At 38.5% G+C, this 15463-nt stretch overlaps 1 protein-coding gene across 2 annotated transcripts; it reads right to left on the bottom strand.

The window, feature by feature from the left end:
* Window positions 1-1942: 1942 nt before the first annotated feature.
* Window positions 1943-14218, bottom strand: LOC309495699 (G2/M phase-specific E3 ubiquitin-protein ligase-like). 2 transcript variants are annotated; one of them, XM_082165507.1, is made up of 5 exons: window positions 13941-14218; window positions 12956-13173; window positions 3706-3973; window positions 3439-3593; window positions 1943-2825 (listed from the first exon to the last, which is right to left on the bottom strand). In XM_082165507.1, exons 2-5 carry the CDS (start codon window positions 12994-12996, stop codon window positions 2393-2395), a joined length of 897 nt encoding a protein of 298 aa, XP_082021633.1. In that variant the 5' UTR covers window positions 12997-13173; window positions 13941-14218; the 3' UTR covers window positions 1943-2392. The 2 variants fall into 2 exon arrangements, with proteins under 2 accessions (XP_082021633.1, XP_082021634.1); XM_082165508.1 differs by lacking the exon at window positions 1943-2825 and adding an exon at window positions 3184-3318.
* Window positions 14219-15463: the final 1245 nt, after the last annotated feature.

Raw genomic sequence — 15463 nt, 5'->3', positions numbered from 1 at the left:
AGTAAAGATCACTAGTCTGCATAGTGGACGGACATGGTTATTAAATTAACTGTTCTGACAATGATATTCTTACCACAGATGACATGCTTACAATGACATTCTTACCATTTTAAATACATTACATTTTAAATTTAACGGAAAACATTGTATTCCCTTAATATTGTGTTTTTTCTCTTCGTTCGATAGCTGAGATTCTGCAAGTGTCTTTGGCTAGAGTCAAACGACGCATAAAGTAAGTTGCATCAAGATGTAGGCAAATTTCATTTTAAACTATTTGATGCGCATGAAATGAGCATTGTATTTACATTTGCATTTAACTTGTGCATTCCCTTTCAATTCATGCATTCCCTGGGTATCAAACTTGCATTTATATAGCGCCATGCTCTACTATTTGAGCTACAAGAACATGTTTAGCATTATCTTGATAATAAACAATAGTTATGTTTGAATTGTTTGTTTCAGGAAGTTCAATTTGAATCAGTCTGTGACATATTCTGATGTAACGGATGATGCCCTCGATGACATAATCAAAGATATTGTGGCTGGGAATGACCAGCTTGGGTCTGAGGCTGTCAGGGCACAGTTAAGAGCAGGTGGAGTACGGGTGCAAAGAGACAGAGTGAGAAGGAGTTTAGTGTGAATCAACCCCAGTGCTGCAGCTCTAAGAGCAATGTCACAAAGACCACAGAGGCGACTGTACAGTGTAGCTGGACCAAACTCCCTTTGGCACCTTGATGGCAACCACACATTGCTCGAGCACCTGCCCTTTTGCCCCTTGGTGCCCAAAGTGCCCTTTTGTCAAGGCAAAATTTCCTCTCCTTTTTTTGTAATTAAAGGCCCTTTTGTGGATGCCTACCCAATCTAACTATTAGTAAAATTAATGAATAATAATTTAGCCGTAAATAAAATGACCCACATGATGACCTTTCACCTGACGAACTCAACCGGGACGATTCCTCACGCTGCAACCTCTGTGAACATCTCCCCTAGCAGCCTGGGCAGAGTCTGCAGCTTTACAGCAGGTCCGTGAGCTAGTGAGCCAGTTCCAAACACTGTCAGCTATCTTTACATCTTGTCATGGTCACATAAAAATGGTTTAATCAGCTAATATATCTCCTATATGTTTGTTTTAATGTCTACAGTCTCAGATCAACTCCAGCAGTATCATCATCATCATCATCATCATCATCAGCAGCAGCAGCAGTAACAACAGCAAAGGCAGCAAACTCACTTAAGGACTTTAGTAAGAATTTACCAGAAACAGGTATCACATTAATGTTAAAAATATTGTAAAGTATTAATTGCTGTATTTTTTTCTGTTTGCTTTGTTTTTATTTTCATTGTATAAATGTAACTCTTGTATTTTTGTAAATCAGTTTATGCCATGAAAATAGCCACAGATGCTGACATGGCATTAAATAAAACTATACTGTACTGTACTGTACGAAACGTGGGCCACGTTGATTTTGTCCTACACAGTTTACTATAACAGCTGTTCTTTATTATTCTGTAGGCTATAACAGAGAAGGAAAAGCCATCAGGTTGGGGCAACTTAAGATACTTCAATTTCTAATCCCAGAGTTATTAATATGTACACATAATTATTTTTTTTTTTAACTTTTCAACTTAAAATTTGTCTTTTCTGTTCTGTTTCTTTTTCAAAACTGCATCAATGCATTTGCTTCCGTATCGATACAGAATCATCCATATTGATATATTGCTGTATTGATATTTTGAGCACAGCCCTATTTAAAGCCTTGTTCCATGTGCCCCCTTTTATACTTTGAGCACCTGCCCCTCCAGAGGTCTCTGCACGGCCCTGCTCTTCACTATTTCTACTTACCACGGATTAACAGGGACTTGACTGCATTCATTCAACAATGGAACAACCATGCGCTGAGAACTGAAAGGCATCAGACCCCAATACAGATTTTTGTCCGAGGCTGCCTGGGACAACAAAGGACAAAGAACCACAGCGATGCAAGAAATCTTTGGCAGAACAGCTGGGCCAGCAGATGAAATTGTTGTTCAAGGACCATCTGAACAAGAAGAAACGACATCAATGCGGGGGGCACCAAATGTTGACTGGCCAGACAGAGTAGCAGTACCACAGAATCACTACTCTGTGAATAACGCAACCTTGGAGCAACTTGCTGCACAATTTAATCCACTTGGTGGGGCACAAGCAGAACTTGGATTAGACATCATTCGCAATGTTTTGTCTTTTTTGACATCTTTAAATCAATCGTAAGAAAAGGACGAGTTCATCCCAATATAGAAATTATGACTGCATGTTATGGTTGACTTTCATTAAATGGACAAAACATAGAGCTAACCTTTTAAGTTTGATCAGAGTATGGTCCATTATACATTATTGCTTTCATCTTCTATTTTATGTAATGACACCAAAAACACTGTGTCCAAAACATCCACAACCTTTTTTTTTGTGTGTGTGAAATTTGGTCACCGTTTTACATTTGTATGGACCCAAATAATTGCTGCTTGCGGCTATGACTTTAATAGTCATGTGCCTCAATGTTAAAGTCTTCTGAAATAAAATTGTCCAGTTCCCACACCAAGTGTTTTGTGATTTACTTATTAGCCAGCATTCCCACAGGAAGATAGTCTCCTCCTCAAGGTCTCGCCTGTTGCTCCCTGGTGAACTCCAGACAATGTGGAAGAGGTCTCTGACTTCATTTCTTGTTAGGGCACCTCTTGTGTTGGTAAACAAGGGGAGGAACGCTTTCCAATTATTAAGCACTACCTCCCACAACCGGCCACAGGAGTTCAGCCCAGAAGTGAACTGCTGGATAATACTTGCCACTCTGAACAGAAAAAAAAGTAATAATAAGACTTAAAAATCACTGTTGTCAAGGCACCTAATATTTATACAGTACAAAGAGTCAAAGCAGCATCTCAGTAAAAAACCTGATACCTTTAAATATTGAAAAATGTGATGACCCTGATCTTAATAGGAGACCAGAGATAACCATATATTTTGTGTGTTAAACATTGACTGGTGAACAACTAAATTCATTAGTCATGAACCGAAATCGAATCAACTTTTCTCACGGATAGTGATGAAGCAGACAGGTGAGTAACATAATACTGAAGTTTATTTTCAACAGAAGCATGGAAATCAGCAGATGTAAATGGTGAGTTGAACACAGTGAAGATAGATGAATGGAACTTAGCTGATGAATAACAGTATTGTCCTTTACAGATGGTTATCTCCCCCCCAACCCCCCCACAAACTACACCCTTGGATGGATGGATTTAATGACTTGACATATGTATGTATGGAACAACATGTCCACTCTAAATATGGACATTTCTTTACAATGGCAGAGACACAACATAGTACACCTTATTAGGATATTTTTAGGAGACATTTTTGAGACAGCTGAAAGTTAAAGTAAATGTTATATATTTATTTACCTGTGGTAGATGAAGTGGGTCACTAACTGCCCATAAATTGTGGGCAGATCACTCATGGAGGCTGTGAAAATATTGGGTACCCCACAGTCGCAAATCCAGTCCCCCAGGGAGTTTTTAAGCTCCGTCAGCTCCTCTGGAGTGCTGCACCTAACAACCTAAAATCATAGAAAAACATGTGGACTTGAAATATATTAGTTACTGAATACATTGTTCTCCTTAAATGAGCACATAACTACATTATGTAGGATGTAAAATTAGTTTAGTTACCTTTGCCAGCTTTTCTGCGAGGTCATTTTCCAGAAAGTTATTAAGATCAAATGTGGTGAGATCTGGTTTCTGGCCACACATGATCATAAAAAGCTCCTTGTTATTGGACTTCATGCCTGGTCCATTGTGAAGAATGGACCAGGCCATTAGTCTTCCTGCTGTATAGAATTTATTTTCAGCTAGAGCCTTTTGATCATAGCTGAATAGAAGCTGTCCAGGTTTGCCCTCAAAAATTCCAAGATTGCTTTGGAGCTCAATCATGAGGAGTCTAATAAAAAATTTAATAAAAAATAAGATACTGTAGCCTAAAAACAATGTCACAAAAGTCTGTAAATTTTGAAACAATCATAAATCCTTAACATTTCGTGATAAGTTTGCGTTGTTAGGAGAAATGTTAATTAATTATCTAATAAATGTATAGAATTTAGGGGTGTAACAATATATCGTGCCACAATATATGTTTTCAGAGTTTTAGTGTCAGTACTACATTAAACTACTATATAATGTTGATTATAATGTATAATAATGTGATAGAGGAATATTTGTGGGTCCTGATAATGTTAAGCATATTTGTCTAAAATAATTCAGTATTTTCAGCTTCAGAATCATGAATATTTTATAAATTATTCTGGTGTCACCATTGTCCTTGGGTTACAAGCACCAAGTCCAAGCCTATTCATTTAAACCCACAATGTAATATCAAAATGATCATTTTAATCAACAGTAAATTTTTTGTTTACCTTTTTTCATATGTCTTTGGAGAATCGCAATAATATTGTATCGGGAGTTCAGTATCGTGATATGTATCGAATCATGAAATGAGGGTTTCATTAACACCCCTAATAGGATTGTATTAAATTAAAACATTTTATTAAATCATGTACCTATTAAATTAATATCACTGTATTCAAGATATAGGAAAAACTAGATATTTCTAAAGCATCTGAGCTGAAAGTGTTCCTGTAGCTCAATTGGTATTGCATTGCATTATCAGCACAACGGTTCCATTGGGTTAAATTCCCAGGTGTTGATTTAAAAATCTTGCTTTCCCCTGTTGTTTGATTTCATGGAAACAGACACCAGTGATTTTGCCAAGAGATCTCTTATTTATTTATTTTATAAAACATAGGAGGAAGAGACAATGGACCAAGCGAAGGTCTAATTCAGCTTCTCAGTCATCTTCTCTACATTTCCATCTCTTCCTGATTTTCGGACAAACAGGGCTTGGTTTTTATATCCCTGACCAAGGAAAAAACTACATCACCATAGGAACACATACATTCAGCAGAAGAACATATGGTTTCCATTAACGTTGGAATGTATTCCCCTTATACTATGCTTGATGAAAAACTGCATATACATTTCAGTCCAGCAGCACTACTAATTATGAATATTAATAAAAAGTAATAATAATACTAAAAACAACAGTAAATGATGAAATTTGAGTCTTCAGTCCCTCCACTGGAACTACGGCCATCAGTTCCACCATCATCCCCAGGTTGCGACCCTATAGAAGTGATAGTGAGGAGGAAAAGCAGACCAAGAAATAGAATAGAAGACAGAAGAATAGAAACAGAAAAGAAGAAAAACAAAACAAAACAAAACAAAGAACAAAATAACAAAGAACCCCAACCATGTTATGTCCCCGTACTATGTGTTAATTTAACATCTATGTGTAAGCATTTAAAAATGAACCCCAATCATCTAAGAAAAGAAAAACTAATAATTCTTCCGCCAGTGCCTTGACTCGTTAATTACTTAACTCCTCAAGTTCCTGGCCAAAACAACAAACTAAAATAAACGTTGATGTTAAAGGATCCTATCCCTTGGGGTAGAAAATCAGTAAGCGGGTGTTCATTGTTTGTGAGGTTGTGTTTTGTAAGTAGTGTAGAATGTGTAGAATGTGTAAAATCTCCTATTTCACACCGAATTTCCAATTCTTGGTTTTATCAATATGTCTCTTATTGAGAATAACTTACAACCATCTCTAATCAATGTCAATGGAAATGATCCCTGAAATGGAAGCAGAGAAATAATTAAACATCACTTCTTTATTCCCAATCTTTAAAGCTAATGGATGAACAGTGCTCAATATCAGGCCATAAGCCGTCATTATCATTTTGTTCATTCACTAAGCAAGGTTTAACTTGTGACCAATGATACCATCTATCTGTTCCTACACCCTTCCCTTTAAGGCAAACACTTGTATCGGTTGTTAAGAGTATCTCATATGGTCCCTCCCATCTAGGCTCTAAACCTTTCCTAGCAATGCGTTTGACCATAACAAAACTGCCTAACTCAGGAATGTGTGGAATATCAGTAGTGGTATGTTTTTCATCCCATTGCTGTTGAGCTTCTCACACTTTCTTATTATTGTCTTTGGTAGCTTTGTCCAGCATTGTTAGATAGCGTCGTAACTTCTCTTGGAACAAAGTAGAATCTCCTCCCGTTCCCGCAGGTGGCGGAGCATCAGGAGGTAGGACCATTGCTCTTCCAGTCATCAGTTCAAAAGGAGTTAGTCCTGTTACTCTGTTTGGAGTTGCTCTCAAGTTCCACAGAATAGCAGGTAATAACTTATGCCCAACCTTGGCCAGTTTGCAGAATGGCTTTGGTAAGAGCGGTTTTCAACGATCTGTTCATTCGTTCTACCATGCCTGAGCTTTCCGGATGGTACGGAATGTGAAACTTCTGTTTGATCCCCATCAATTTCATTGCTTCCTTCATCAGTTTTCCAGTGAAGTGAGTTCCATTGTCAGAATCAATTTCATATGGAAGACCCCAGCGAGGAAAAACTTCTTCCACCATTACTCGTGCTGCCGCTTCAGCTGTGCAAGTTCTCGTAGGGAATGCTTCCACCCACCTAGTAAATCTGTCCATGATTACTAGAATGTATTGGTACCCTCCACTGGGTGATAAAGGTCCTGTGAAATCGATTTGGAGGTGTGTCCATGGACCTGTTGGTCTGGGTGCATGTGACATTCGCACCTTTACAGATTTTCCCACATTTGCTTTCATGCAAATTAAGCATCTTCTACAGTAATCATCAATGTCTCTCATCATTCGTGGCCACCACCACGTCTCACTGATTTGAGCTTTCATTGCTTTTGCTCCAGCATGCACTTTTCCATGATACAGCTGCATTAGTTCTCTTCTTGTTCCAATCGGCATCACCACTTGTCCGGTTGGAATTCTCCAGATGCCTTGATCATCCTCTTTCGCTCCTGCTTTTATCCATTGTTCTTTCTCTTCATCTGTCTCTGTTTGATATGACAGAAGATGATGCTCAGGATTATCTTTGCTGTTTTCCTGTACCAGGTAACAGGAGTAAGAGGTAGTAAAGCTGCTTCTCTAGCTGCTGCATCTGCTGCCGCGTTTCCTTGACTTTCTTTGGACTTGTCTGATTGATGTGATTTTACTTTGATCACGGCTGCTTCTCTTGGTAAGTGACATGCTGCAATCAAGCGACGAATTATGGAAGCGTGTTGTATTTCGCTCCCGCTACTAGTGATAAGTCCACGTCTTTTCCACAGAGCAAGATAGTCATGGACCACGCCAAAAGCATAACGACTATCTGTGTAGATGTTGACTCGATCTCCTTCTGATAGTTCAAAAGCTTCCGTAAGTGCCGTGAGCTCAGCTACTTGTGCTGAAAATTGCCCAGGAAGAGCTCCTTTCTTCACAACAGTTCCATCAGCTTCCACTACAGCCCATCCAGTATGTCGTTTTCCATCAACGTAATAACTGGATCCATCAACCCATAACTCCTTATCTGGATTTTCAAGAGGGATTGGATTAACAGGACCATGGCTTTCCTCTTCTACTTGTTTTTCACACTCATGTGGTGTTCCCTCATGTGGTTCTAACATCATTGTTGCAGGGTTAAGAGAAGTGTCTCTGATTATTTCCACTCTCAAATCCTTGTTCAACAAAGTTGCTTCCCATTTTGCTCTTCTTGCGTCAGTTATGGTCTTGATGTTTGTGTTGTTCAACAACGTCACTATACTGTGTGGAGTGTGAAGTATGATAGTTTGTGCTCCTATCAAATTTTCCACAGCATCCACTGCCCATGTGGCACCATCGAGAGCTTGTATACATCGTGGTTGACCAATCATTGTGACAGGAATCTTTGTGGAAAAGTATCCAACTGGTCTGTATCGATCACCTGGTTTTTGACACAGTACTGCTGAGTAGGTCTCATTTCCCACCCTGGTCCACAAATGGAATGGCAATCGTCCATCGGGAAGTCCCAAGGCTGGGGCTGATGTCAGTTTCTCTTTCATAGATATAAATGCTTCCTCAGCTTCTGGTGTCCAGGTTATCTGCTCCACTCCAGGCTTTCCTCCCTTGTACAAGTCGATGAGAGGACTAGTGATGCTGGCAAAATCAGGTATATACTGGCGACAGTAGTTGAAAAGTCCCATCACCTTCCGTATTCCTGTAACTGTTAGAGGTTTTGGGAGTTTCCGTAATGCCTCTACACGCTCTGTTGTCATTCTCCTTCCCTCGACAGATATTTCTTGGCCCAAGTAGATAACCTTGGTTTTGGCCAACTGTGCTTTGTCGGGGTTGACTTTGAATCCTCCTTTCCTAAGGGCTTGTAGGACAACATTCAGAGCAAATATATGGCTGTTTTCATCTGGGCTTGCAATCAACAAGTCATCAACATATTGGATGCAAACACTCCCTGAACTCTCAATTTCAGCTTTTCGCTCTGTTAAGAACTGATCCAAAGTTCTATGGAATACCACAGGAGATAGATTAAGTCCTTGTGGGAGTCTGTTCCAGACAAACTGTTTTGCCCCCACTGTGAAGGCCAATTTCTCTTGAGATCTTTCGTCAATAGGTATAGACCAGAAAGCCGACAGTACATCTAATACTGTGAAAATTCTTGCGTTTCCTGGAATATCATTCAGAATGGTGGCTGGATTGGCCACAATAGGATGCGGTTTTGGTGTTACACTGTTAAGTCTTGTGTAATCGATGGTTAATCTCCATGAGTTATCCGATTTCTTGACAGGCCATACAGGACTATTAGTGGTTGATGAAGATTGTCTGATGAGTCCTTCAGCTTCCAAGTCTGCCACTATCTCTTCCACAGCTTGTCTTGCTTCAGGTCGGATAGGGTATTGTTTATGAGGGGCATGTATCGGTCCCTCAATAACAACAGGGTCAATGTTGGCTTTACCGCAATCCAATTTGTGTTTAGCCCAAACATCTGGATATAAACTGCACAGAAGTCCCCACACACCATCTTTTCCCCAATCTCTGATAATTGGTTTTGCTGTACCAACAGACGTTAGATTACATGTGCGATCTTCGTGTGGTATTATTCCAGCTGTTGTAGCGATTTGACGACTGTCGGTAAATATGATCATGTTCAACAGTGGAAGAATGTCCATGCCAATAAGGCTTCCTTGTGAATTCGGCCCTACCCAGAAAGATGTCCATAAGACTTCATCTTCATGTATTTGCAAAGGAACTTGTATACTTTTGCAAAATTTAGTGATACCTCCTCCAACTCCTTCAACTTCCATAGTTTCATCTGTTGTAGGTAGGTTCAGATCTGTTATCGAAATCGCTGCTCCTGTGTCAACCAAAATGTCACATGGGTGGCCCCCTATCAATGCATTGACGAAAAGGCGATTGTCTCTTTTCTTACTAATACAGGGGGCCGCTGATTCCTATTGCGGATGCATAATTCCCTCTATGAGCTGACGGACTTGCGCTTCAGTCCACATCTTCCCTTGAGAGGTTTCATCATTTTTTTTCACACTGACTTGTTTAAATGATGGACCTTGACCTTCTGCTCCACCTCCTTTAGCCCAACAATCTTTTATTGAGTGGCCACGCTTTCCACAGTTGGTGCAGAAAATCATCCTCTTCTTTGTGTCCATGTTGTATTGAGCTGTTGCCACTCCTCTTCGATTTGGCTTGTTTCCTTCTTCCTTGTTTGATCTCATAGCCATCTCTAAGCGCCCAGCCCATTGCAAAATCTGATCATATGTCTCACCTGGATTGACTCCAAGTGATAAGGCTTGTTGGTATTTTGTACTAAGTCCATCCACAAGTGTGTCAGTGAACTGTACATCATCTCTGTCAGGTTGTTTCTTAGCACAGAGAGCCCATCTCTCGTAAGCATTCCACTTACGCAGAGCATATTCATCTGGAGATTCATCATCCTTTTGCTTAATCAATGTCACTAATGTGAAAGGAATTTTTCCACTGCCCAAGATTTCTTGGATTTCTTTTCGAAACACATCTAATGCTTGCCAAAGACCCAGGGGTCGCCCCTGGTCATCAACCCACAAATTTATCCATTGGGCTGTGGTTATCGAAGCTGGCAAGCGTTCCCATCTGTCTCTTAGGATTTTAGCTTTCACAATGGTGTGTATGTCTTTTAATGTCATTTGATGTGCTTCAACCAGAGAGTCTAATTCTCGCCAAAACTCCGTGTTTGGATCTTGTCTCTTCAGAGGAGGCAAGGCTGTGAGAATGGCTTGACGTTCTCCTGGTGTGAATGGTCTCTCTTCTGTCATCATTTCAGATTGTAAGTCTTCCCTTTTAATAACAGGTGAAGAAAATTCAGGACCGATCTTGTCAACTGTGATCATGTCGTCATCTCTTGTCTCATCATCCCAGTCAGATCCATAATTACGAGCTGGTGTACATCGCAACATGTCTCTGTTTGGCTGGGCTGATTTAGATCTTGTTATTACTGGAGCTGCTTGTGCAGATGCAATGTACATCTTGTCAACTGGACCTCCATTTGATCTCGAAGGTTGAGACTGTGTCACAGGTTTAGATGAACTTGTATATTGTTCAGGCAAAGCTGGATAGATTGGTTTAGAAGGAGGAGGCGTTACTGTGGTTGCGGGTTTCACTGGTAGTTGTGAATATTTTCTTTCCGCTTCAGTTATTATATTTGTCCAATCTGGATCAAACGAATCATCATTGGTTGTATTTTCTCCATCTGAACATTTAATAGACATGATTTTGTTCAACTTATTAAATGCTTCAATTTGAGGCTTCATTGCTTCAGCAAGTGGAACTGGACCGCCATTTATATCACAACAAATTCCACCTTGCTTTACAATCCAATGAGCTGCCAGTATTGGAAATGCTTGTGATTTTATCTTGTCTTTTTGAGACTCGAACCAGTGTAACTGTGCATCCATATTTGCATTTATGTCAAGTCCTTTTTTCAAAAGCTTAGCTTGTTTCTTGTTCTTTCTTTCAAGGTACCAAGCCGAAATTGTTCTGCTGTTACAGTCACTTTCTGCCATCTTGCAAAGTTACTTTGTGCTGCTCAGAACAGCAGGGATGTGTGTGTCTGTGAGTGTGTTTCTCTAAGGGTGGGGCTATGGTACTCTGCTTCTCTCTCGCTCTCTCTGTATATTATGTGTGTGCGCTCAGAACTGCAAGCCTATGTATGTGTGTATGCATATGTGCATGTATGTATGTGTGTGTGTGTGTGTCAGAGGCTACCCTTCTTCTCTCTCTCTCTCCCTCCCTTCTCCAAACTACAGTATGTGTGTGCATGAAGGTATGGAGCAAATTCTGAAGGGAGGGGCTGCCTCACTCTTTCTCCCTTTACAGAACAAAAGAAAATTTTATAGAAAAGTTAACTTCAATGTTTTTCAGTATTTTGTTTAGGTTCCAGTTAACTCAAAACAATTTTTTTTATTATTTTTTTAAATATTTGTGGATTTTCTCTCAGATTAATTTCTTGTTTTCTTTTTCCTTTTTTTTCTTTCTTTAAGCTTACTCTGATCAGTATCCTCAAATATTTGAACAGCTTTACGGTCAAAGTTGGAATGCACGCGATCCTAACTATTTTAACTCGTATTACTCCAGCGTGTTAATGTTTTAGAGTTTTTCCCTGCCATCGTTTTAAACAGACTCGCCACACTTTAACCACTCATGTCAATCGAGCTTTGCTTGTGTTTCACCTCCTCGCCTCGAGTACGAATCTTCCGTGTGTTGGATATATTTTAGAGATTACTCTGCCATCGTTTTAAACAGTCTCGCCATATTATCCAACCACCAATCAGTGACAACCAGCAAATAATAGTTTTACCGTCTTACAGCTAATTCTCCCAAATTTTTGACTAGATGGTCTTTTTTCTAAAAAAGATCCTTCTCAATCCCAGCATATCAAATAACTTTAGAGGTTTACTTTTCAGAGAACTTAAATAAGCCAAATTAAATTGAATTATTTTTATTTTTTTATTATACTATGTTTTATATTCTTTGGCAAAACCACAGGCTCCTTAAACAACACAGTTCTTTTTAGCAGTTACAGTCATTGTCTCTAATCATCAGGCAGACTTAGAACTTTTATATAAAGGAAAAAGTCTTACCTTGAGACAAATTCCTGGATATACTATCCTGTTTGTGAGTGACGCCAAATTGTTGATTTAAAAATCTTGCTTTCCCCTGTTGTTTAATTTCATGGAAACAGACACCAGTGATTTTGCCAAGAGATATCTTATTTATTTGGGTTATAAAACATAGGAGGAAGAGACAATGGACCAAGCGAAGGTCTAATTCAGCTTCTCAGTCATCTTTCCTACATTTCCATCTCTTCCTGATTTTCGGACAAACAGGGCTTGGTTTTTATATCCCTGACCAAGGAAAAAACTACATCACCATAGGAACACATACATTCAGCAGAAGAACATATGGTTTCCATTAACGTTGGAATGTATTTCCCTTATACTATGCTTGATGAAAAACTGCATATACATTTCAGTCCAGCAGCACACTCAAGTCCAAAGTCTCCCAAAGTCTCTCCCACATATTCACAAAATACAATGAGTACAAATAATTATGAATGTATATAAAGAGTATAAAAGAGATACATAATACTACTAATTATGAATATTAATAAAAAGTAATAATAATACTAAAAACAACAGTAAATGATGAAATTTGAGTCTTCACAGGTAACACACAAACTGATACAAATGTAGAAATTGAACTACAAATCAAGTTTAATCCAATAATCAAACGTCACAGCTGCCAAAGGGGCATGCTGTGCCTAACTGTCACATATACTGACATTATTATGTCATTATAAATTTATATTAATTTATTGCTGCCTATTTAATGTTGTTCAATACATTTACGGCAAGAACAAGTAAGGACTTGTTCTAATATTGTCCAGAAACACACTTTGAAACCTAGACATTTTCAAACTTTTGAAGGTCACTTTAGACATTACTGTATATACGTGTAATACCTAATGTACCTGAAAAATTCTCTCCTTGGACCTCCATAGTCCTCAGCCATTTCTCCCACAAACTCAATATTGGGAGTTTTGTGCCACTCAAAGTACCCTCTTGACAGGGTGTCCACACATGCACTCTTTAAAATGTTTTTGCGTCTTGCTATAACAGTTATGTGGGAATAGAAGTCCAGGTTGTCCTCACGAAGCTCCTGTAAAATTGCTGGTAGCTCTCTGTCAAGCTGAAAATACAAATAAATAAAAATTCACCAACATTAAATTGGATAAAAATAAATTTTCACTTGAAAATAAATAAATAATAATAATAATAATTGATAATACATCTATAAATAAACTAGTGCAAAATGCCTGTGCAAAATCTGTTTTTGTGTGTGTTTTTAGTAATTGTGTTTGAGTGCTCATTGTTACAATTACACAATTATCCATCGGACTAATGGTTCGAGAGATATACGCTTAACAGATAGACATACAGATAAACACAGACAGACAGACAGACAGACAGAGAGAGAGAGAGATTACAGGAATGTCTGTTAACCACATATTTCTCGAACAGTTAGTCCGATGGATTTCAAACTTGGCAGGGGTCTTGCTAGGTTTATTTGGATTAGAAATGCAAAATATAGTGTTAAATATATCGGTAAAATAAGCACACACTGGATTTTGCCAGTCTAGCCGCTGGCAGTGGCCATTCCCCCTCTCACACTGCAGCCACCATCCAAAGACATGCAGATTAGGAGAATAGGCTCTATGCACGAACGCTGAATCTCAACCAGCGTATTTACTTCCGCATAGCACGTTCTATAGCAAAGTGTACTAGCAGCAAAACTTTAGGCTTCCGACGCAGCACCGGATGTAACTGGGCGGGGTGAGACAAAACGCGGAAGCGATCGTGCATAGAGCCTATTGCAGTCACTAAATTGACTTCAGGTGTGTAAGTGTGAATATGTGTGAGTGTTAGATTGAAGGATAGATGGATATATATACATACGATTGGACTATTACTCCTGACCGGAGAAGCCAGGGTTACTTCTTCAATGTCAGATCCTGATGAGTCTATATAGAAGTCCTCTCTAATTGTTACAAAATAGGTACAAAATTGAAAAATATATTTATAATTAGCATATTTTACACAACATTTTAACAATTTAGAAAATAAAATACATCTTCAGAATTTCTGCAATACATAAAACACATGTCTTGAAATGGCATCTTGCATTTAAAAACACTTATAATCATGAAACTAGCATGAAGATCATAATGGCTGGGGTGTACTTGGTGTGGGCTTGGTGGCTGCCACCTGTGGAGGAGCTTTCAGTGGTGTGGTCAACCTGGCAAGGAAATTTTTAAGGAAATTGAAATTACTGGAAAAATCATACAGACATAATCATATACATTGACAGTGGAGAGAGTAAAAGTGAAGGATTTTTAGTATATTTTTGTGATTAAATGAAGATTCCAAACTTGCTGACTATCCTATAAGTGTTTGTCACACAAGTTTCATCTCATGATACAGATTTAACAAGCAAAGGCCTATGGGAAACTACAACCATACTTTGAATATTTTTAGTATTGTACTGAATATTTTACTCACCTTCAGACGAATATAAAGGGCAGATCTCCCCAATGCATTAGTTGAATGAATCTGATTAGGACTCAAACTTTCTAACTGCAAAGGGATGATCTGCCTTTGGCTATTAACTTTATATAGTTCAAAATCATCTGTAAGATCAGGAAATTGAACTCTCAGGGCCTGTTTAAATTCTTCCTCATTTGCATCTCGGCGCACAACCACACGACAGGGTGGAGTGGCATCTGGAAGTATAAAAAAAAAAAATCACCTTTCATTTCAAAAAGCATGAAATAAAAATATTGATAAGAAATTAATAATAATAAAAAAGGTATTCACATATGTGAACTCACCTCTGTGTGATCTATAATGGGTAATGGTTGGACTTTTTAGCACAGAAACTTTGAAAGTTAATTGTCTAGGCCTGGTTATTTGTTTTACTCTGGACCTTCTCTGACGGATCGGCCCACCACTTGTATTCCTGAACATCTGAAACCTTTATAAAAAACAATATATTAGTCATCATTGTGTTTTCTAGGGGCTGTTTTTTATCTTCTTAAATAGGGCCCAAGCCATGAATGGGTGAAGGCCCTATTGTTTTCCTAAGGAATATTCTTTATTTATTATTTACGACTTCTCAGGGACTTAAGAGTGTGTGTGCCATTTTGTGCAAAAGTTTGATTTTGATAATACTATGTAGGTTTGGTTGCAGTATATATTAGGTATTTTGCAGATTTTGGGTGTGTTGGTTTGCTATTATAATTTGCAAAGTGCTATTTCTTTATTTGTAAATTAGCAACTGAACTTTTTAACCATTGCACATGTGAGAACAAATGCAAGTTTATATTTTCTTTCAGATTATGTAATTTTTTAAATAAAGTCTTCTGTATGTTGTTATTTTGTAGATGTTTGTTGTAACTAAATGGCTTAAATGTAATTCAAGA

Source organism: Leuciscus leuciscus (assembly GCF_965113295.1).
Source record: "Leuciscus leuciscus genome assembly, chromosome: 3".
NCBI lineage: Eukaryota > Metazoa > Chordata > Actinopteri > Cypriniformes > Leuciscidae > Leuciscus > Leuciscus leuciscus.
Note: the sequence above shows the minus strand (reverse complement) of the source record. Positions and strands in the feature narration are given on the sequence as shown.